The sequence below is a fragment of the Acanthochromis polyacanthus genome, chromosome 14, assembly GCF_021347895.1.
Source record: "Acanthochromis polyacanthus isolate Apoly-LR-REF ecotype Palm Island chromosome 14, KAUST_Apoly_ChrSc, whole genome shotgun sequence".
Taxonomy (NCBI): domain Eukaryota; kingdom Metazoa; phylum Chordata; class Actinopteri; family Pomacentridae; genus Acanthochromis; species Acanthochromis polyacanthus.
This window is the reverse complement of record NC_067126.1, coordinates 22920953-22946400: the sequence shown is the minus strand read 5'-3', so window position 1 is coordinate 22946400 and position 25448 is coordinate 22920953. Positions and strand designations below refer to the sequence as shown.

Here is a 25448-nt window from a genome sequence, read left to right as displayed (position 1 = left end):
TCTGGAGTGGTGAAGTCAGAGCCCAGACCTTAATCCAAATGAGAATTTGTGTGTGAAAGCTGTTGAGTCATAATCCCTACATAAGCCTACAGTTTTGCAAAGAAGAATACGCGTGTAAATATAATAGTTGTAAAAGGATGATAATTATGATGATAGATACTTTATTAATCCTGTGGTAAATTATAGACGTCCAGTTGCAATCACACATTTGACAGACAAAGCAGTGAAGTAGTGCAGTGCCCACACTGATAGCATAATAGTAAAACACAATACAAGTAAAAACTAAGAGCTAAAATCCTAAAAATGGTTAAGAGCAATCCTAAAAAGATACAGAAGTAATAATCGTGATAAATAATTAAAAACCGAGAATAAAAAAGTGCATTGAAAGTGTCCATTGTTATGAGTACGGAGCCTAAGACTAGGACTGACTGCCCCCAAACCTCACTCTGCCCCCCAGTGAGGCATTATGGAGTCTCATGGCCCTGGGAATAAAAGACCTCCTGAATCTTTCTGTGGAACAGGCTTGTGAGAGCAGCCTGTTGCTGAAGGAGCTCCTCTGGGAGATGACTGCCACATCCAAAGGATGATCTGGGGTGTTTCAGACTATCAGCAGTTTTACTCTCGCTCTGATCTCTGCTGTGTCGAGCGTACACCCAACTACAGAGCCAGCCTGCTTGACCAGTTTGTCTAGTCTGTCACAGTCCTTCTTCTTGCTGCAGTCGCCCCAGCACACCACAGCATAGAACATCCTTCACAGTTTGTGGCAGATGTGGAAGAATGCAAATCTCCTCAGGAAATAGGGCCTGCTCTGACCCGTCCTACAGACATCTGTCTGTGTTTGTAGACCAGTCCTGCTTGTCCAGGTGCAGTCCCAGTTATATATATGATTGAGAACAATCCACATAGGCCCAGTGTTATATTTGTAGCCAAAGTCCATCTATTGTATAGTGACTTGAAGAGGGTGACTACTTTTGCAATCGCATGTTTAAATTTTCTGTTTATAATTGACTGAAATTATCTGTTTTCACTTTGACATGAAAGTGTCTTTTCTTTGTAAATTCCTATCAAAAAGCCAAATTAACTTGATCACGATTGAATTTTGAAAAGCAAGAAAGGAGGTGGCCTTGGAGGTTCTCCCCCTTATTGCTTATTGCCCTAATGCTTTCTATAGGCATTGATTACAGTCTGGCCTTAATTGGAGAACTGACCATGGAGAGGAGTCGGACCTGGAGCTGCGTTCAATAATTTTATGCATAAGAGAATTACCTGCGCCAGAGGAGCAGACCTCCATGCACTTACATATGAAGCAACTGTTGAGGGTGGTGTACAGTATGTCCACAGGATGGCAACATTTTTAAAAGTCATATGAGAACAGTCTAGTTTTAGGTAAAAATTTAGAGCCAGATGCTTTTTCCTACATCTTAATAACTAGAGTTGTTCTAAGTCAAGAATGTCAGGGCTTAAATAACTTTCTTAAGATATACCGAAGCCTGTTGCTATGCCAGCTATTTATCCTTGAACTGTATCTGCTCTGTGCAAGTCTTGTGTGGGTCTTTTTCATGCATCTTGTAGCTGCATGCTGACTCTTGAAATTGGACATTATGTCACTTTCCATGTTTTTTTTTTCCAAGTAGTGTTCTAAACTATATGGGAATCACTCTGACTTATTTTTTTTTATTGCCTGCTGCTTCTCTATTGGCATGAGTAAAAGGAGTTCATGCACAACTGTTAGCATAAAACTGTCCAACAAGCATTTTCTGTCAAGTCATGTTTGTACATTCAAACAGAAAATGGTCAAAGTTAGAACATTGACTCTTGAAAACGTCATTGGGTTTGCCTGCAGTTATCTTCATATGAAAAAAATTAAAAATTTGTGGATTCTCAGATGTGCTTTTAAGATGTCCTTCCAGCAACAGTTCTGCCGAAAACACCTGCAGCAGGCCACTATGTGTGGAGTGAACTAATGCAGTTTAATTCTTGACCTATTTTTCAGAAATCTTTGCAGTTACTGTAAATGTTTGGGGTTATTGCTGACAAAAGAGGTGTGACTAGTCATGAAAGGGATGGATTAACTTTCCACCAGAACTGTGTTTACATGTAGATGGAGATCAAGTGACATTTTATGACCAAGTATTGCAGAAAACCATGTGATTCAAAAGTGTTAATATTTTTTTTGGGCTTAGGGTACAAAAGTGGTCAAGAACAAATGGTTAGATCAACCTTTGGTTATAAATATCATAAATTAGTCAGAGTTGTTAGAGTTTAGTAAATGAACAAGTTGGCAATCATTCCCTAATTTTAGCAAAATTCTTAGAGGAACAGTGGGGTTTGTCATTAAAGTTTTAATCTATGCAGTCAGAAATTCAGTGTTATTTCAAGTCTTTTCTCTCTGAGTCGAGCTGAATCTGTAAACTGTTACTGAAAATATATTATTATCGATACTCCTGGATGGAGTGGCTATGCTTCACACCAACTCTTAAACACATCTAAACAATGTTGAGACACTGAAATGTTCTGTCAATATGATTAGTCTGCTTAATGACCTATGCTAATTTCAAATGGTTCGATAAACTTTACTTGATACAATAGCTATGGTTATTTTCCCGGACAGTCTGAGAAAAATGTATCCCTAATGATGTCTTTATTCAAAAGTTGACAGCCTCTAAGAACTGGATTAAGATAACCAGTATAATTACCTGATCTGCAGACAAGTAGATGGTGAATGCCTACAAGTCATTACTAGATGTGGCTCTAAATACAAAAACATTGCTGTTAAAACTTCTTCATCTGTTCATTGACCTTACACTGCAAATCTGGAGGCCGCCTTCTCTCATTTGTGGCCACAAGGACGACTGACTTCAAACACTGATGAAATGTCCATGAGTTCAGGAGTAAAGTAATGCCCACGGCACAATGAGTTAAGTAATAACATTTTCTTTGCAGATTTTCATCAGACCATAGTATTAGTACATCTAAAAATAAATAGGTAAACATACTGAGCAAAATATCAGAAAAACAAACTATCAATTGTTAGTAAAATGTGTTGAAACAATTCAAAAAGAAACAAGAGAACCAAAAGAATAAAACATGAAATCCATTGACATATCGTCACTCCAAATGAAAGGTCTTAGATCTTTAGATTATAGGCAAACATGCATGTCTAAAAAAGTCTAAAAAGTGTCAGGATAATTCACAGGCTTTGTAACGGCTTCCACCAAGTAGTCTTAAGAATGCAAGATGAGAAGGGCAGAAATGTACATTGGTGTTTGCTGTGAATGAAACAGAAAGGGGATATTCTTAAAAGGGAAACTAAACTTGCACAGAACGGTTGAAGAATTTTCCTTCTTTGAGTAGTGTTTCTGAAGGTCACACTAAGATCACTGAGAAACTAGCAGCAATTGGTCGTATCCTTCTGCCAAGGCTGTAAAATACGAGGAGCTTCTCTTGTTTTGTTTGTCTCTGTGTTAGAAAAGCCTTGACTTGGGTTAGCATGGTTTGCTGTTCAGCCAATAAACATTCTGCACTTGTATTGAATGTCCTTATTTGGACTTGCAGAGAGCTTTTATCTACCTGAGATGTGGTGACCAGTCAGTTCAGAATTAGGGTGAATCTGTCAACATGTCTTGCACTGTACATCTCTTTTCCTCAACATTAATCTTTTATAAAACACTACTTTTAATATATCTTTGTCGCAAAGTCTTCTTCCAGTGTGAGTTAATCTGCTGACATATTTCCTTTACAATCAGTAGTAAACGATGCATTCAGGCAGTGCAGCAGAGCAATGTGCTGTCATCTTGCTGTTTTTAGTCATAGAAATATGGCTGTTGGACATTTCTTCACTTTAGAAAAGACCTTTGGAACAAATATTGAGTGAATCAAAGTGAAGTGGTTCCCACAGGGTGAATATTAAGCCCCCTGCAGACGTGCACCCTGTTGTGTTAATCTGATGGTGTGGTTTATCATGTTGCTCTCATGTCAGAATACGTACTCTGGTTGCTTTTATGCAAGTGTAATATTGAATCTTGTTCAGACTTAGTAATTTTTCTATAATGTTTTCAACCTGGAACAATGCTGTGACTTGATGTGGACACACAAAAAAGAAATCTGTTATTTTTGCCTAGATTTGCACATCACAATCAATATTTGCCCAGCGGCGCCACTCGGTACAAACACTGATGTTGAGTAATGAGTAAAAACAGAGTCAAGGAAGATTAAAAGGGAGGACAGATGATAAATATCTTTGAAAAAATGGTGTAGCAAAATTGTAAACTCTACTGTGTAACCATACAAACACTGGCTCCCACTCCTTTTTCTCCCAGGTCCCAAAAGAGCACAGTTGACCCTACTGCCTAATAAATAAATGAAGAAAACAACAAATACAGCCTGCTGACTCACAGTTTATGTTGATGAATAATAGATCAGATAATGACATTCTTCCAAAAAGATAAGGTATCAGAGCCACATTAAAAGATATGTTTAGCTCACCAGGGAAAACAAGAAGGCTAGCTTGTTTATGAATTGTCTTAACCAGACAACTGTTGTGGCCTCCCAACATGGCAGTGTTGGAATTGGAACAATATATCTACATGGTGCTTTTTTTTTTTTTAGATATAACTTAAGTTTGAACAACTGAAAGTGATGCTGTAGATCTCTCTAACTGGAGCCCAAAATGTGATTCAGGACATCTTGAATCAGAGTTCTAACTAGTTGAAATTATGTTCTTGATATCTTGTTTCACATCAAAAGTTACAGAAAGTAGGAGGTGGCTTGCTTTTCAAATATAGTATGGCATTACGATTCTAACCACACCCATCAAGCTGTTTCACTGCCATTATCAATTACGCACAACTATTTAGACTAGTTATAAGCCTAACCCATTATTGTGACTGATCAAATCAGCATTAAAGAGGTCAAGTTTAAAAAAACAACAACAAAAAAAAACTCAGTCACAGTGGAATTACGATTTGCCAAAACGACATTGTCCATGTCTGTAATTTTAATTCCAAGCAGTCAAACTCTGCTATTACACGTCTAAATGGCTTACCATATGCAGCCAACCCATGGTTAGCTTCTTCTTACTGGAAATTCTACACTACGTCCACTCCTCTCACCAACATCTCTAAATCCTCTCCTCACTCAAGCAGTCATCACTGGTAACCACATTTGCAACAGATGGTTCTGCACTGAACAAGGCAGTGAAATTATGAAGAACCTGAGTGTATCCATTTTGTCACTGACTTTTTCTACAGATACACTGTTTAACAAAGGCACTCCAGCCAAAGAGAGAGGAGCTTATGTGACTGGGCCTCCACATTGTCAGTTAAGAAATAAACATAAGCTGATGTACCTGCTTTCTGGACCAGTCTCACTGAACAACATCAATGAAAGACGGTCGTGTCAGGCTGAATAATGTTGAACTGAACTGAATGCTGTTGGTTTAATATAAAAGGTTGTGGCAACAGTTCAAGGGAAGGAAGGAAGAGAGAGTGAGAGAAATGTCAATTGTTTTGCCTCCAAAGATGTGTATAATAAATGTATTATGTTAGTCATCATCACTCATGCACAAAATCAGTTTAATAAATTAGGAAACATAGAGCTAAGAGCCAGTTTTAAGTTGCTGAGATAGATGCCAGATCAAATCAGCTTCTTGTCCTCCTTGTGTTTCTGTGCATAAAATAGATTTTAATAGCCATTTAATAATCACAAAATGACAATCAGTGTGCCCTTTCTACATTTTCCATTTTCATTCATGATAAATGTTAAATATCTAAATATGCCGCAAAAGCATTTTACAGATTCAACAAGGGTCTCTACCAACAGTGCTGTATCGCTGTTGTACTCAGACTTTATAAGACAAGAAGTTGAATTCAGTTGATAATTTTAAAACATAAAAATGATGCAAAAACAACTGGTTCATCCCCTCTGTGAAAAGACGCAATAAGGCAGTTTGGTCACCTTCGATGTTTCCTGTACTGCCACCCACTGGTCAGACATTGAATTTGTGTAATACCTTACTTTCTGACTGAACACTTGTCATTATCTGTTTCAGTTGCACCATGTCTTCAGTGTAAATTAGTAAATGTTAGCATGCTTACACACTAAACTAAGAGATGGTGAACATGTTAAAACATTACATTTTTTAAACATGAACACATTGACATGAGGGCTGCACAGTGACTTGGTTGTTCACACTGTCGCCTCACAGCTAGAAGATCGTGTCCCGGCCTGGGATCTTTCTGTGTGGAAGTTCTCCCTTTGCAGTTCTCTGGCTTCTTCTCACAGTCCAGCAACAAGCTGATGTTAATCAGTGATTCTAAATTGTCTGTGGGTGTGAGTGTGAGTGTACTTGTTGTCTCTTTGTGTAGCCTTGTGATAGACTGCCTGTCCCCTGCCTTCCCCCAGAGTCGGCTGGGATAGACTCCAGTCCCCCCGTGACCCTAATGAGGACTAGGCGGTGCATAGATAATGGCTGGATGTTGGCATTGGTCATTGTGAGCATGTTAGCGTGATCTCATTAGCATTTTGCTTAAAGCAAAATCTGCTTAAGCCAAAAAAAGTATTAATAAGTCTGTGAAAGTTTTAAAATGACAATAAAAACCAAAGGGCTTGACAGTAGTGTGAAAATGACTGTTTTAGCATAACAAATCAATTGTATGGGGCTTTATGTGGAAAACAATTTGCCCACAATTCATGTGGCCTTGTGATTGTTTTGTCATGCAATATGTCTATGGAACCAAACAAGCAACCCTGTGAGACTACAACAGTCATTAGTAACTTTAGAAAACAATATTGTTGCACATACTGTTAGTGAGAATGTTTGAAGGGCTGCGTTGTCCCAGACTTAGCAGTGGAATGTGAACTAAATGAGCACTTAAGATTAGATGATCACAAATTAAATAAATGCATGAATTATCTGCCCTATAGTGGCACAATACACATCAATGTAGATATATTCTGTAGTAAGTTTCACAATGTTTGACTCAGCACAAGTATGGAAATGAGAATTGTGCCACACAATGTTTCTGCTGCTTTCTTCCTTTGTTTTTTTTTTTTTGTTTTTTTTTTTTGGCTTTTTTTGGTCATAGTTGTCCTCAATTTGAAAGCCACAAATGCTGGCCTGTCACACAACAGATGGTAGATGGCAGGATGTCCCAAATGTCATTAAAAAATTCAGGCAGTGGCTGATTTGTGCACACAGGGTCACAGTTCTGATCTTATTTATTGTACTCCACAGATGGGGTTTGATGGGCCTCTCTCTGCACAGGAGCAGATGTACATCCTCTATGAAATCAAAATGCAGTGCTACCAGAACCTCTCCAACATTGAACCAAGGACCACAGGTACAAAGGATACACACAAGAAGTTACATTTCTATAAAAACAATTACACAGTGCTGCATATTTATGCAATCAAAATTTTGTGCGTGATCATGTGCAAGCAATACCATGTCAAATGGCATGCAGTGAGCTTAAAAAAAAGAAAATCAGGATTTTGTTTGACCATCCTTTGCATTAGAACATTAATTATTGTGAAATTAGATTTGGGCCAATATAAAGTCACTCAAGCAAAAAAATATTGAAAATATCATTGCCGATGTAAAACTTACAACTTGCAAATAATTCATTGGTCTTTACTTATTCATACCACATTCTGATACAACAGAATTTCCAGTCTGCAAATTTGTCTGTTTCTGTTGTCCAACAATGAAATGGATGTAATATCGTGATGGGAAAAGTCAGGCAAAGTAGAGAGTGGGCATCATAACCTGAAAGCCAACATGAAGCCAAAAGTCTGGCCAGTGAGCAAAGTAGTAGAGGGAACTGTTAACAATATACCATATAATCTAAAAAGAGTTATCTTTCAGATGACTTTGTTTCACTTGCAGTGAGATAAAAATTTCCAGTCTTATTTTTGTTTAATATTCAAGATGCTTTTTTTTATTATGTTGACACAAATCTATTTCCATAACTGACTTGATTAATATTTGTCTTCATGAAGTCATGTTCAGTGCAGTGTTTGAAGTCATTTTGCAGAAGAGCAGATAGGAGATGGATCATCAGATTTAATTTCTGGAGTATCTGCATTTGCTCCCATTTATCATACGTGTCCATAAGAAGTTTTCACATTACTCACTAGACTTATGCTCTTTGACTGCAATATGCATCGAGCTTATGTTAACTGTTTTTTTTGGCAAAGGACAAAGCAGTGAAAAATAGTGATTATCAGATTTCATTCTTGGAGCCTCTCCTTTTGCTTCCATAGAACCAGGAATCAGTACATGCAGCATGTTCCGAATATGTGACTGCGCATGATATTTTATGGAAGAAAACTCAGGGAGAACAGCACACTGAATAAAATGATGTGTCGTACATAACCACAATAATGTATGCTTTAAGATTTTATTTCCTAATTACCATTTTTTCATTTCAAGTTTACAGAGCTAATTGGAGAGGAAATTGGGTCCTGAGGGCATTGAAGGATATTTCAGCTTCAATTGTAGACAATTGAAGCAGGTTTTTTTTCTAATTGAGACTTTAATAATTGCTTTAATCCTTATTTGGTGATTTAAACCAGAGAAACTCTTCAACTTTCAGACTTTCTAATTTATGAACATAACAAATATGATTATTTCATGTTTATTACATTCAAAAGAATTTCGAGGCTAATATTTCTGTGCCTCTTCTGGCAATTTCAATTCGAAACCAATTAATGAAGTTTTGTTTTTTGTTTTTTTACCATTTCTGCTGCCATGTGATGCTGTAGGTAATTATTTATGTTGAATTGAAGAATTTCACACACAGCCAGCTGTGGGCAACAAATAGGACTTAAGTGGTTCTACTAATATTTTTGAAAATCACAAATGACATACAGTGGCACCTCAATGATGTTATTATAAAATTTAGGAATTGATGGAACGCATTTCACATCTGCCTCAATTAAATGAATAGCAGTATTTCAACAAACAGTTCAATATATTATATGACAGATGAGATATGAGAGACATAAAGGGAGTAAAATCCATGAAAATTGATTTGTGATGTTGGAGCGGGGACACCTCTGCTGACTGAAGACACGCCGACTAAGGCTGCTGTTTTCATTATGGACCAAACAATGCAGAAATGTGAAGAACAACAGGAAGTAGTGGAAAACACTGTGGAATATTTTTTAAAGTAATTTTACTGCCTATGGCCTGTATGTGTCTTGTAATGTGCAATAACATATTCTCACAGTCCCATCAAAGGTTCACATTAAAGCCCTCTCCGTTATATTACAAGAAAGCAGAATTACGCAGGTCTTTGCTCTTAACATTCAGGGCACCGTGCTCAGCAGTTGCATACTGCTGCTGTTAACATAAATGATACATTCAGTATGTCTGGAGGTGGTTTGATTTAGAATATTGAAAGGAACAAATTTTGCTTCCATTAACTGTTTTGGAACGTGTCTGACATCTTGTCAGTTTCAAATCTGAGGTGACAAATTTCCAGGTTTGATACATTGAAATGTTCCATTCCTCATGGCTATTACCTGCCTGACAGACGTTTAGAGTGTTACTTGTTTGTTTCCACAGAACTAACAGAAATAATAGTAAATCATCAACAGTAAATAATTGAGAAAAGGAAGCTAGAAAGAGAAATTCAAACCCTGCTTACTTTTCTCACCGTCTGCATACAGCGGGCCAGTCATAGCATAAATTGTGTTTGACTATCTGATTGTCATTTTAGTAAAGCTACAAGAATTATTGGATGTATCCTGCTTAGTTCCACTGATGAAAAGTGGTGAGGGTTCTGGGTTTCAGATGCACTTCTAGTAGAATATAGGGAAGCTTTGTCAGAGTTGTCTTGATTACAAAATTTCCACACTGTTTTTTAAATTAAGAGTGATATGCAGATTTACACATGTGGCACAGCAGCAGTAACTCTAAAATACAGGACCAGTTAGGGTCCCATAGTAAATAATGCTCTGTGTTCTTCTACATATTCAACATTTCAGCTGTTTCTCACAGATTACAGATTTATAAGAGATAATTGTTTGGAAATAAATTAAAATTCTCTGGGTGAGCTCCACTGGAGCTGCCAGGATATTTATATTAAGATAAGGATGTCAGTATATGCAAAATTCAGTTTCAGTGTATAATTGTGTTATGGGTCTTAAGTTTGTGACAGCTCACGCAGCCCCGGGCTGATTTCCGACTTTTAAGTCTGTTCTTAAATGGACTGTTTGTCTCGAATAACCAGTGAGCTGCAGCTGTTGCTGCTTCCTTCAGAAAGAACACGTGTCTGTGTCTTTAAACCAAATTAATTTTGATTCGTCCGGTGTTGCATGGTACCTGGGTTGAACTGTTACTCGCTTGTAAAGTTGGGAGGCTCACAAATTGAGAGCTAGAATATCAGAAGTGATTGTCTTGTGTTTAGTGTCTATATTGTACTTTCAAGTTGAACAACCAGAAGACAATAAAATCAGATTTTCACCATATGTGACCTGTAAAGGGTCAGTCTTATCCAATGTTTAATAGTACATCTTCATTCATAAAATTTAACTTTTTATTGAACAAGGTGAAAAACAGTCTCTGAAATGTCAATACTGTGACTCCCCAACAATCGTAATCATGAATCAGATTTCTGTCCAAAATATGATCCCAAATGCTAAGTGCACCAAGTACTGACCAGTTTTTTCCCAGTCTCAGCCAAAAGTGAACATATTAGGTGCTATTTATTGCAGGGCTTTTCCTCTCGTCTGTGCAATCAGCAGTGTGTATGTTTTGATGGTAGTGCATAGACTATATAGTATATTACCATAAGTCAAACATTTTGTGTCTAATTAAAGGGTATAGTCTCAAAAAAGATCACAAAATGAGGCTGCAAGCCACATTTTCATGATAAAAATATATTTCACATCAGCACAGTAATTATATTTGATTTGTTAATAATCCCCCCACAGTTAAGATGAAAATTAAGTTTATGCTCATTAACTGCAACCAATAATAATTTGTTAGTCTGGTTGACACAACACAGTTGAAGTAGGTAATGGACCAAATGAAAATACAACAATGCATGCTCTTTGCCAAAACAGCTGAAAATTAGCGCTGAACAGATACCAGATGGTGCTGTATTTTATGATCTTCTCACTGCAGATGAGGTGTGCCCCCCTGACTGGGACGGTCTTATCTGTTGGCCCCATGGCTCCCCTGGACTGGTTACCAAGGTTCCCTGCCCATCTTACATCTACGATTTCAATCACAAAGGTGAACAGATATTTTTTTATTTTGCCAAATGTACCATCACCAACTCAAGGAATTGGATTGCAAGAACCTTTCAATAAATGCATACATTCAGAATGTTTGCGGTTGACATGCTTGCCGTTTTATTAAATTTGTGCAGTAGTCGTTTAGTATATTGCAAAAGTATTGAAGCTAAATTCATGCAGATATTTTTACGTAGCTAATTAGGGCACTAATTGGGCTAAACATAGTTATAGCTATAACTGAAAATATATCATGTGAGGCCCTAATATTAGTGTAGCAATACTTTTACATCATTTAACTTGCCACAGTAATAAAAGCAGGTGTTACTAATACCATTAATGATACCAAGACTAAGATCCTGAAGTTGGAGCAGCTGAACGGAAATCAGTTTTGCTACAGTTTATACCAAAACTACTTCTGTGCAAAAAGAGTGTAGCGATGATAAGGGTGTTTTCTGCCTCACCAAATCAGAGAGCTTAGTGAGTTTGCTGTTAGAGTCCATCACTGAGAGAGAGTTACACATCGTGGTTCTTACAAGATTAGGTTAAGAAACCGTATCCAAGTCTTTTCAAGAGCCAGAAGCCACATTGTAAAGTATAATCAAAAAGCACAGGGAGTTCTACGCTGGGAAAAATCTGAAAAGGTGTGTAGGAAACCAAAAGTGAGCCATGTATTGGTAAGATTGATAGTAAGAATGGCCAAGAACAATGCAAGGGTGACCATCAAGGCCACCCTGATGAATCTAAGCTATTGTGGTTGCAGAATCTCAAGACAGACAGTCCAGCATACATTGCACAAGGCTGTTCTCTATTGACACACACCAAAGACAACTCCTCCTCTGCAGGACAGACACACAAAAGCTCACCTAGCCTTAACAAAAGGTCAGCTGGACAAAGAAGAAGGTCAGTTTAGTGATCGGATGAGCTGAAATTGAGTTGTTTCGACACAGGAACATCTCTTCATTGAGTGAAAGAAGCGTTCAAACTCAAGAATCTTATCCTCACAGTCAAGCACTGTGGTGGGAATGAAATGCTTGAATGAATGGTATAATGAAGAAAATACGACAATATTAAGATTCTGGAGGTAAACATCGGGCTTAACAGCAATTACTAGAAAACAATATCAATGTTATGAGTGTCAATCTGATTTCATCTTAGTGTTTCAGAGACATAGAAATAGTTGAAATTCAACAAAAATGTCTCCAACACAGTGTCTTCCTGGCTTTTGCTGTCTCTTTATGTCAAAGTACAATCATCTGTACAGATTTAACATATGCATTTGATTCCATATGCCTGGAAGACAGGTGCCCAAAATCCCTGTTCCTGAAACCAAAATACAGACTACTAGTGTATAATTATTTAGGTTAACCTCTTGATATATACATACAGTATACACATTTTTTTTTCAGATGTGTGCTGTGAATGTTCAGGATCAGCTATGTGTTTACAGGACATGCTTACAGAAAGTGTGATGTCAACGGATCCTGGGTATTTGTAGACCAGTGGAACAAAACATGGACCAACTACTCAGAGTGTCTCCGTTTCCTTCAGCCCTTCAGTGACGAGGAAGCAAGAGTAAGTTTGACTGTAACATGTTATTATGGTAACTGCTCCGTTGAACCACCTTTGCCAATCTGACTCATACATACTGTATACTTACAGACTCTTTCATATGTAGCAATGGTTGCAGACTGAGAACAGTCTTAGATGTTCTTTGGACATGGACACCATGTGGTTTGGAATAAAGAGCTTCAAATTCACTTCTTACCACATGATTGTATAACAGCTGAGCATCTCCACATTCTGCAAAGCGGTGGCTCCCACTTCTGTTTTGCTTGTTGCGCCTTAATCGAAAGCAGTGTAAACTTTTGACCTTTCATCACAGGCTGCATGACAATGAGTTGTTAGCAGTTCATTCCAAGAGCTTCTCATTGTGTGTGTTTTTGTCATACAAGAATTATCAGTTTTCAGACAAAAGTCTGAAAAATTGACAATGTCTTGTTGCATAATTGTGTTTTTGAAATCTCCAGCCTCTGTAATCATCTTTCAAAGCTGCATTATAAAAAATCACTTATCTCGTGTCCTTGTGAGTACCATCTGCCTGGATAGTTTCTTTTTTTTCTTGTGATGGATTCCTGAGGAACTATTTAATAAAAAAAAAAATACACTTTTGTCAGAATCTGGACACTAATCATGGCAGCCTTTTCAGGACCTGAAAATGTGAGAGCTCTGCTCCAACAAACACAGTGATGAGTGGAAAAGAAATGAGTAATCACACAAAGAGCCTAAATAGTCATTAGTGCTTAGCTAGCAGCCATAATGATTAATACACTTTGACACTTTGGGTAAAAACTGAAATATAAATATGATTAATTGAAGTTTTGGCCACTTGGGGTCAGCTGATCAAGCTATAAACGAGAGTGCCTATATAATGAGAGTGGCGACAACTCGGGATTTGACGCCATTTTGTTTCCATTCACTCAATATGGGACGCGCAGCGCGACGTGCACATTCACGAAAACTATGGATTGTTTACTGATTTCAAGACATGTTTTGGACAAAATAATTTACTGGCTTGTTTTGTCTGGATGTCCAAGGTTGGATTATGCCCGTTTTGTGGAATATTTTCATCTGTGACTAGTTTTGAGCCTTCAAAGGTGAGTTGTGCTGTTTACGTTATTTGCTGTTTGTTGGACAAATGTGTTTATATTACCCGCTGTGGTAATCACATCTGAAAGTGGTTTATACCGGCGGATTCATGAGAATCTAAGCTTTCCATGGGTGTATAATGTTTCTATCATCGAGCTTGCAGCTTCGGCAAATTTAGTAAAATACGTTTTCCCGTCCGCCTGTACGGTGCTGCAGCTGTAAGCATATGGCTAACAGCATCCTCATGCTAACGGCGGCGGCTAACAGCCCAGAAACAGGTGAACAACACGGAGCCTGTTCGGGTCATATGAGGCTGATAAGTGACTGCAGGTTGGATGGAAAACAGAAAATAGGAAACAGAAAACTGTCAGCAGTTTGTTGAATTGGAAATCATGTGAATGAATAGGGAGGCTGTTGTCGAAGCTCAGATGGGCCGCTGAAGTTTAACGGGGTAACCCGTTAAACTTCAGCGGCCCGTATTTCATGCATCTCCATGCATGAAAATGGACAAAGTCAAAATAACCACAACTGCCTAAAATCACATTAAACTTTTCTGTCATTCACCCATACATCATAACATGAAAGTACATACATGGGACTAACCTGGCACAAAAATCATGATGAAGTCGGTTTCCATCCCACTCTCCGGACTTTATTTTCCCACAGTTTCATTCTTTCACTACTCCTGGGAAATCTAAACATGTGTAATCCCTTCTCCGATCGATTTGTGCACCCAAAGGCACAACAGCCCGTCATTTTTCAGGTATTTATGAAGCCAAAAAGACCTAGAATTACTCTCTGCGTTGTAAACAACGTTAACAGACATAACCGACGTTCATGAATTGGAAACAAAATGGCTCCTATAGATCACGTGACCAAATTTTTTTGGACCCGTCATGTCGCCACTCTCATTATATAGGCACTCTACTATAAACATAAAAGGAAACCAGATGAGCCCTCAGTAGAGGGCAGAACCACGCCCTCTGCTGGCGAAAACCCTGTCCTCCCTATACAACTGATGCAATATGTATCAATTTTGATCATCGTACGTATCTCCCTCCCTACTTGATCTGCTGACCTGTAACTCCACAACTGAGCAGGGGACCTTCTTCAGTGCCAAGTTTGATTATCCTGACTTCAGCGGTTGCAGAGATATCTGACCGGACATAGCCACATACATACATACATACATACTTACCCAGCCAGATACCGCACCAAATGCAATAACCCCGCTGACATACCCGTCGGGCGTGGTTAAATAGAAGAGGTGATTAAAAACAGTTATGAGGCTGTACCTATAAATGTCAGAAGCCAGGTTTTATTTAAATCCGGACATCATCCCAGTCATAGTAGTGTCTTTGTGCAGCACTATTGTGTTCCCAGTGCTTTGCAACACGTAAAAGGCATAAAGTAAAATGCAAAGCACCATCTACAATGACAAGTGTGACCCTTCAACTTGAATTACAGTTTGGGGAAAATAAAGCAGTTACAGGGAGCCAAATTTAGTAAGTAGATTAAATGGGCAATGATTGTGCTGTTGTGGCCAAATAACTTGTGCATAATTACTGGTTGTTCTTGGGGGCACAGCACATTGGAGCACACTCATACGTCGCACTACAATTCAGGTTCATTTGTGCTGAAAGTTCTCCTGCTAACACATCAGGACACGACTGTGAATTTTGCCTTCACAGTCCGACCCGGGGGAAATATTACTGGTGCACAACTATGTAAATGTTGAAGACAACAACTTGGAAATTGTTTTTCCAAGACTCTTCCATTGTAAAAATGAGTGTTTCTTCTTTCTTGTTATCACAAAAACATGAGGAACACAGGTCCTGCTGTTGGTGGTGTCATGTTGTCCTCTCAACATGTTGCACATGCAGTTCTCTTCAGTTTAGACAAATGTAGCCTTCCTGCAAAAAACAGGGGTATTTTAAGTGAAAAACTTTTTCATTCTGTAACTGAACTGAAAATCAGAGAGGCTCTGTTCATTCATTAATTATTCATTCTGCAGAAGCTGTACAAATGCTACACATAATCCTGTCCACAATGATTCATGTACACCTTTAGTTTGAGTGTCACTCAGAGATGTTTTGATTTTCCATTTCCATTGAAAAGTGTGTGTTTGTGGTTTGGTTTTTGCCCTTGTGCAATTGTAATTAGCATGGGGAGGCTGCAGGGCTTTGGTTTTTGACTTGAACTTCAAGTCTGAAAGATTTGAAACTTGTTGGACTTGAACCCAACGACTTACAGCTCTACTGCCTCTTTAAAAATATTGATTAGTGCAGATTTAATTTTGCCTGTGTCACCTGCTCTGAAAATTACAAGCTACTTGGAGAGAGAGAGGGCTAAAGCCATCGTTGGTTCCTAGTATCAGCTAAATCATCTGGCTTCTCTGAGTCTGACCAGTGCTTAAAAAGATGGCATTACCTTAGATTTCAGACACTTCAGACTCCTGAAGGAGTTTGTATTTTTAAAGCCCTTCATTTATCAGAGACTAACGATCTAATGCTGACACATTTCCTCTCTTTTTAGGCAAAGTCCTAAAACTTTACTTGCCTTGGCTTTCTTGCTGTGACCTTTTAATCCTTACTACTGAGTCATGCTTGTGTAGATTTTGTGATTCTGAGAGACAGCTGACTGAACAGGAAATATTTCTTTCTATATCCACAGCAAGACTTCTTTGAGCGGCTGTATATCATGTATACCATCGGCTACGCTGTGTCCTTCAGCTCTCTGCTAGTGGCCATCATGATTATTGGATACTTCAGGTGAGAGAGGAGTTTTTCTCACTTACATCGTGTGATATCTTAGCGAACTGTAGTATAAAGCACAAATATGCCTAACAACCCTAAGGAGACAGAAGCACACATCAGTTGAATAACAGCAGGAGACAGTCTCCCCCTGTGTCTGCATTTTCACATCCTGTCATGTATTATGAAATGTGTTTGCTGCAGGAATGTCAAAACAACAGCAGTATTTAATTTCCTGACAGCCCTGCACTTTACAGGTTATCCAGCACGGTTTGAAAAGTCCAAGACAGACAGACATTGTAATTTTCATTGTGATAGCTAAATTTGTGTCCCGATTGTCCTGCTGCTGCTACTCACTATTTGTAAACCTGTTCAATGGATGTATTGTACTGTGTAAAAAAAAAAAAAAAAAAAACTTTTTCCACATACACAATATCACCATTTCTCTCAAATATTGTTCACAAATCAAATTCAAAGTGGCCTTTTATTGTGGGCAGTCTAAGGCACACCTGTGCACTAATCATGGTGTCTAATCAGCATCTTGATATGGCACACCTGTGAGGTGGGATGGATTATCTCAGCAAAGGAGAAGTGCTCACTATCACAGATTTAGACAGATTTGTGAACAATATTTGAGAGAAATGGTGATATTGTGTATGTGGAAAAAGTTTTAGATCTTTGAGTTCATCTCATCAAAAATGGGAGCAAAAACAAAAGTGTTTATATTTTTGTTGAATGTAGGTTTTCAATAATTCTTCAATAAACCACAATTTAAAAACGGCATTAGTAACGGCATAAATATTAATTTGATGATCAGGAACATTTCAATGTGAGAAATATGCAAAAATTGAAGATTTCTGTAATTTCTATCAATAGTTTTGCATGCGACTGTATATGTTGAGTATGTTTTTCCTGTGAATACAGATTTAACATTAGCATAGTTTTAGATTGAGCCTTTCCTCTGCTTTCTACACTTATTACCAAATACCACTGTTTCTTCCAATGAACGTCATAGGAATATATAAGGAAATCGTGGACCCATGCAACTATTATATTATTGTTCTTAATACTAGTCGGATAAGATCCAAGAAGCAAGTGAGAACTGCTTTAATTAACTTGAAAGTGGAAACAAAGGAAAGAACAATTAGTCTGAAAAAGATCTGAGCACTGCATATTGAACTCAGTATGGTGTGTTATCTTCGATTCAGCGCTTGCTTTTTTCTCCACAAATTATATAACTCATCAGTTTGTTTCTGCGCATAACTGGATTTAAAAGTAAAACTGATAGATCGCTTCACGTCAGTTTTTTCAAGATGAGTAAAGATGATTTTCATATTTTATCAATTTATTTAATGATGAAAATAAAAGCTTTAATGTAGATGAAAGCATTTACATCAGGCATTAGGCATGCACCTTAAAGAGCTGCAACGAGATGGAAGGCCATCATTGTTAAATGCCTTTAATTTTGTAAATCCACTGACAAGACTCTACAGATTAATTATGGTGTTCTACAGTAGCTGTAATAATCCCATCAACACTTCAAAAACCTTTTGGAAATCTCTGCTCACTTGAAACTCTGTAATACAGAAGCCCACTTAACTGGAGTGGTCCTGCTTTAGCAATTAGAGGCTGAGTCCAGAGACAGGGAGAAACAGACTAAAACATTATAAAAAGGTCACCTGTAGCAACAATTTAAGTGTTCTGTGTATAACCACAACTTATTTAACAATGTTATGAGCAGTCAATGTCTAACATGGTTTTAGCTATGCTGAAAAAATCCTCAGAAGCATCTCAGTTTTCTCACACAAGCTTGAGCATCAAGAGAGTTATGACTGTGAGATCACAAGAAACCTTTTCTATTTTTTTAGATGTGTATCTCCTTTTTTTTTATGTCTAAATATAGTCCTTCATAATGGAGACACTATCACCATTTTTGAGTGGGTTGCAGGATTTGATTTGGAGAAATGGAAGTAGAAAGTTACGTTAGTAATATATAACTTTCCAGACAGGAAAGTGCCTGAAGTGATCAGAGGTGCATTTGTAAATAGGAAAACTTCAAATAGAGCACATCTTCAGGCTCATTGGCAGCTAAAATTTCAAAGAGCCATCGTAGTACCTCTGACAAATGCAAATCATACACCTGTTGTGTGGTTGACATCAAAAAGCAACTTACAGATCTTTGATTTGGGTTCTTTATCAACGTCTCACACCTCTTTCTGCTCTCTGTTGTCGCTCAGTAGAGATACTGATGCAGTTAACATTGTACATTATCCAAAGTGAACCTTCATTAATATCGCTCCCATACATTAACTTGTGCAAATCACAATTAAGTTACTAAAGTGCTGAGCAGTCTAGTAATATCCATGAGATTTAATGCACCACAGTGAGACCAGTAAAAAACACAATATGAGCATGAATTCTTATAGCAAAATTATTGAGAAAAATAACTGCAAGTTGTTGTTTGTTGTCACGCAGTGCTCTCAACAATAAGTTACTGACTCACAAGAGCCAATTAATAATGAATGAATCATATAACTTTACCTACAGTCAGACATACAAACAGACCCCAGCTGTTGAGTAAATTACACAAACGCTGTCATCATGTTCAGCCTCCAAAGATAAATTTGCCACTCATTGAATGGGAGGTTGCAAAGCTTCACCATAATTATAAGAGGCAGCAACAAAAGCAGCAGCAGAATAAACATTGGTACTGCTACAAGTGAAAATATACTGTTTGTTTACTTATGCAGCTGCAAACCACAACAGTTTCCAATACTTCTGTAGTCACTGAGAACAGCAAAAATGTATTTCAGTGCTCACGAGAACAGAGATGAATATATAGAAGTGCTGTGCTGGCTTCTGTTAGAAGATTCTGCCAGGGCTATGCTGTGCCAGAACCTTAAACATCCAGTAAAGCAGGTTACAAAATCACTAACAATTTCTTCACTGCTAGTTTATTGTGTATTGGAGAAAGTGGAACTACATGTTTGTGTCTTGGTGTTCTGGACAGACTTGTGCTGCGCTGGTGGTTTTGCTCGTCTGACAGAAATATAAATAGGGTCACAGAAGATTCATCTACTCTATCCATTTATTCCTCTTGTAACAGAGGTGCACAAGCACAGTATGTTGTACAAACTAGTTGCTGTATTTTCTGATAGATGCCACGTGTATACATTTTTATCAGCCTTTACAGCTGACAGTAAAGTGACAACATAGAGTGAAAGAGGATATTAGGTGAAAGCCTTGGACTCCAACCAACCAGTAATGAGACCATCAGTGCTTATACAATCAGGTCCATAAATACTTGGAAACTGACGCATTTTTCATTTGCTCTGTACACTACCGCGATGAATTTGAAATGAAGCAATCAAGATGTGCTTTAAGAGCAGACTTTCAGCCTTAATTCAAAGGTATTTACATCTAAATGGTGTAGACATCACAAGACATCATCAGACGCTGGGTTTCATCCGTGGTGATGCTCTGCCAGGCCTCCACTGCTGCTGTCTTTAGTTCCTACGTGTTCTTGGGACATTTTCCCTTCAGTTTTGTCTTCAGCCACCGAAATGCAGCTCAGTTGAATTCAGGTCAGGTGATTGACTTGGCCATTCCACTTCTTTGCCTTAAAAATCTTTTTGGTTGATTTTGCAGTAAATGTGAACAAAAAATGTATCCTGTTGCTTTTGTCAGCAGTCTCATCATTAATAAATATAAGAGAACGAGTTCAGTTTGTGGGCATGTATTGTTGCCAACCATACATGCCCACTCCATTATACTAGCACCGCCATGGCTCACTGATGAAGTGCTATGTTTTGGATCTTGAGCAGTTCTTTCCCTTCTCCAGACTCTTTTCTTCCCATCATTCTGGTACAAGTTGATCTCGTCTGTCCATAGGATGTTGTTCCAGAGCTGCACAGACTTTTTTTAGACGTTTATTGGCAAACTCTAATCTAGCCTTCATGTTTTGAGGCTCACCAATGGTGTACACTTTGTGGTGAACCGTCTGTTTTCACTCTGGTGAAGTGTTCTCTTAATAGTTGACTTTTACCTCCTGGAGATTGTTCTTGTCCTGTGAAGGGATTTTTTCTTAACCAGGGAAAAGTTTCTTCTGTCATCCACCCCACTTGTTTTCTTTTGGTGTTGCTGAGCTCACCAGTGCATTTTTTCTTTTTTAGAATGTGCCAAACTGTTGATTTGGCCACACTTAATATTTTTGCTGTCTCTCTGATGGGTTTGTTTTGATTTTACAGCCTAATGATAGCTTGCTACTCTGATAGTGACAGCACTTTGGACTTCATATTGAGAGTTGACCTCACAAAATTCAAAATGCAAAAATACCACATTTGACATGTACTCCAGACCTTTTTTCTGCTTCTTAGAAGTTAAATAATGAGGGAAAACACACACACTTCGCCATGGAACAACTGAGTTGCCAATTACCCAATTACTTTTGGTCCTTTACAAAGGTGGGGGGCGCTTTGTTATGATCCTGCTCCAGCTCCTGCCCCTCTTCCTCCTTTTTCCTTCTTTTCCCCATTATTGCTCATCTGTGTGTGTTTTGACTTGTTTTTCTTTGGCTCACTCTGTCTGTCATCTCTCCCTCCTATCTCTTTATCTGTCACTCACCCCTCTTGCTCTCCCTGCACTCTACCAGCTGATTACTGCTATGAGTGTCAGCTACAGTAATCAGCTAAACCAGGGGTGTCAAACTCATTTTGGTCCAGGGGCTGCATACGGCCTAATTTGATCTCAAAGGGGCCTGTAGAGGCTAAGCCAATGCTTGAAGCCCCTGAGGTGCTTCACCAGGATTTAAATAGTTGACACGCCGACAACTTTACCGCGTCTGATGTAGAAAGCCGAGACCAATGCTTGCTGTTCCAATAATCTCTGTTTATTACTCCAAATAAGTATAATCCAACAGCTTTAATCTAAAACAAACAATTCATTGTTACCAGCTTTTCAGCGGACACTTCAACGGCGGTCAAAACTGTTTATTCCTTCCGGGTGGAACACCTCCCGGACAAAGATTGATTCCTGTTTATAATAAATCGAGCTCATTGGCTCCTACAGGGCCGGACTAGTAAACTTATAGCATAATTACCGAGAAGTAAGAATAAGTCTAAGTTTTTCCGACGTTTTAGTGCAAAGGAGAACAAGTATATTAGAAAAATTGTTATATGTAATTAACTGTCCTTTTAAAAATTATGTTAGAAACAACCAGAGATTAAAGTCGGTGCAATTTCAACAACACTATGACTCAGTTTAACATTTATTTGTGTGCATTGTGCATTACAACTAATCACAGTGATTGTACAATGGCACAACATATTTAGTCACAGGTATGTGTAACTTAAAAACATAGTCCTGGAATTTAAAAAAATATCAAACTTATAAAGATGTAGAAATTTTTTGAAGTCCATTTTCCACATCTGGAAAGTAATTGTGAACACCTAAATTAATTCTGCACACCTTTAAATCTTAAGTAGCAGCTATTTTATACAGACAGTTAAGAAAGTAAAGTTGTCACCTGCCTTGTTTATGTACAAAATGTACATGTAAAATATACATTAAAAACTACATACATGGATGCATCCATTAGAAATAATATTCCATTCAACCAAACACTTTTGTAGTGAATCTGATGACCAACACTGAATTTCACAGTTTTTAGTTCAACAAGTTTTCATTTAGCAACTGTTTTCCCCCCCTAAGGCAACAATGTTTAAAGCAGCATTTTACAGGATTTATTCTAGCTTCCTATTTGCTCCTGAAACTTGACATCTTTTAGCCTGCACAATTAGTGCATCAGTATCAGGCATCATGTCCTGAGCAGCAGCCAACTTTAGCATGTCAGCTAAGTGCTTATGCGTGAGCTTTGTGCGCAGTTTTGTTTTTATTAATGTTCATTACTGAGAAAACTTGCTCAAAAAGATCGTCGTCCCAAACGTGCATAACATTTTTGCCGCCAGTGCTGTTAATTTAGGGTAGCCTGGAAGGACATGCTGATCAAATGTTTCCAAGCCCACAGAGGCAAATCTGTGCTTCAGTTCTACATCACACTGCAAATCCATTATTTCAAGTTGCATGTCAGAGGGCACATCAGATCTTCCACTGTGAATGGTGAGCGAAAAACTGCCAATTCTGTCTGGAGTTCGCTAAAGAACTGAAATAGTTTCTCAAACTCCCATTTTGTCCTTGTACTGAGGAATGAGCAGCGTCACCGCTTGCAAGCTGCGTCTCTCACAATGCGAGCTTCAACTTGAATGCACGTATGAACGTAAGCGTACGTATGCATGCAGGTTCAGAGTATTATTTGTAAAGACACGTACGGTCCGCGGACCCGTACCGGAGCGCAAGGGGTCTGACCCGGCCCGCAGAAATACATCTGCAATGTCAAAAAATATTCAAAAAATTATGGCCTACATTACTACTGCATTTGTTTGATCAAACTGCAGCTCCCACGTTGTCTGCTATAGAGTCGCTTCGTCTCATTCAGAGCAGACAGCGTGACGCGGCGCCGCAACTCGGCGCTTGCAGCGGGTGGCTGCGATAAGCCGGCTCTGTATGTTCCCAGGTAACCTATCATTCGGCAAGGCAGCTGTTGCGCTGCATTATGGGATCTGTAGTTTGTGTGTTATCAGCGCTTCGTATCGTCGGGCCATTAATAACAATAACAATAAATCAATGTAAATTAATCTCGATATAATTGTATTACGGGCCGGATATGGCCCGCGGGCCTTGAGTTTGACACATGTGAGCTAAACACTACTCACCTGTTCTCCACCTCACCTCAATTATAAGCTCTGTGCTTTCTTTCAATCCCTGCCGGATCATCGACTCCCATGTTGTCACAAACTCTGTCCCCCACCAAACCTACCACCTCTGGACTACTTCTATTTATGGACTTTTCTGCTTCTCCCTGTTGTGGATTCCCCCCTCTTGGACGCTGTTGTGCTCCTGTCAGTTTTTGGACTTTCCCCAGCCTGTCTTGCCCCTTTGGTTTACAGTTTCCCCACAGTGTGAGTACCTCTCCTTAGTTCTGTTGTGTTAAGCTGTTTTGTTTCGTAGCATTAGTATAGTTTAGTTTTTTTCTCTGCCTCCCCAGTTCTGGTTTCTGTTTATAGAGTAATTTGGATTCTTTTTTAATAATACCCCTTTCCTGATCACCAGTCTGCCTGTCTGCGTCTGCGCCTGGGTTCTCCAGTTCCCACCGTAACACGCTTATAAAATGTGATGTAAATGCCTTCAAATTAAAGCTGAAAGTCTGCACTTAAAGTACATCTTGATTGTTTGATTTCAAGTCAATTGTGGTGGTGTACAGAGCCAAAATGCTGAAAATTACGTCCATGTCCAAACATTTATGGGCCTGACTGTATAATAAATAAGCACCAACTAAAGGCCTTTAATCTTTCTAGCCTTAACCCTCTCTTTTCAAAATGCTTTTATGCATCGGGCTTTCACTTTCAGGCCAACCTGTACCTAAATAAACTCAAATACTGCTGGTTTGAATAAGACTTTCTTTGTCAAGCTTAAACTGTTAATTTATAACCATGAACATTTTCTTTCTTGTCAGGCGTCTTCACTGCACCAGGAACTACATCCACATGCATCTGTTTGTTTCCTTCATGCTGCGGGCAGTCAGCATTTTTGTGAAGGACAAAGTTGTCCACTCAAGCGCTGGATTGCAGGACTTGGACTCTGCACTGCTGGACAACTTAAAAACCGTTAGCATAGCATCACTTGACAAGTCTCAGTATGTAAGTAGTAGACCTTCTTTACACTTCTTGCTTTTGTCCAATGACGACAACCCTGCATTTGGCAAGTAGACCTGAATTATTAGTAGAATGCTGAGTACTTTCAGTGCTTTGGCCCTAAAATGTTGCTTTTTGACAGTTTAGAATGATTCACTGTGGCTTTAAGTCCCCAGAGTAAGTTATGAAATTTGTCAGACTGTCATTTACATGTCAGAACCATATTATTTTGTGTTTTGTTTTGGGTTTTTTTGGAATGTAGTTTTCCTGAAGAATACGGAACAAATGTGGAGCAGTGGGGAATGAGACATTTTCTCTGACATGAATTGTCAGTGAAAATGCTAAAATAAGTCTAAATATATCCCAAAGCTCATTTAAAACACAGTATCATTTAGGCGTTACAGAGAAGAGTAAGGGATATTTTCATACTTGACTGATTGCTGTGAATTGCTCAGTTTTCTGCTAAATTCTTTCAAAATAAGGTACAGATACATTTTGTTTCAGCAGTCTGAGATCGACAACGATGTACAAATCAAGTTTGTATTTTACAGTCTTTTTTGTACAAAAGGTCCTCTTGTTGTCCAAGGACAGTATTTCCTTACCGAGCTCCAGTGAAAGAGCAGTAAAACTGAGGGAATTATTCACTATATACACATTTTTGTCTAACTCAGACTGCTAAAGTTTTACTTCAGCTGAACTTTAGGAATCAGTTTAAGACAGTGTGGATTTATCAACCACGTTTACCACTCAGATAAACAGATGGATTGAAATCCCTATTTACTACTTCACACAACTACATAAGCAGATTTCAACCCTGGAAGTTGCAGCCCAGTTTATATACTCAACTCTAGTTCAATCTGAACCCACCAACACATTTGTGTAGTGGTTCCAAGGTGGTACACAATACTTTTTTGATGTCAAGCTGTGTCATGTTATAACAAGGAAACTTCACATTCAGCAGTTCACTAAGGCCTTGGACTTTACTATTAATATCCTTGAATTTTTTTACTCATTATTTCCTTTTACTTTTTGCCCTTTCCAACGGTAGCTTCATTTG

At 38.4% G+C, this 25448-nt stretch overlaps 1 protein-coding gene across 1 annotated transcript in view; it reads left to right on the top strand.

Moving 5' to 3' along the window:
- pth2ra (parathyroid hormone 2 receptor a) overlaps positions 1-25448 on the top strand; it is a 63648-nt gene that overhangs the window by 2678 nt on the left and 35522 nt on the right. The window contains 5 exon segments of the mRNA XM_022204633.2: positions 7235-7340; positions 11132-11242; positions 12692-12816; positions 16564-16661; positions 24214-24397. Of these exon segments, the coding sequence (XP_022060325.2) occupies positions 7235-7340; positions 11132-11242; positions 12692-12816; positions 16564-16661; positions 24214-24397 (624 nt within the window).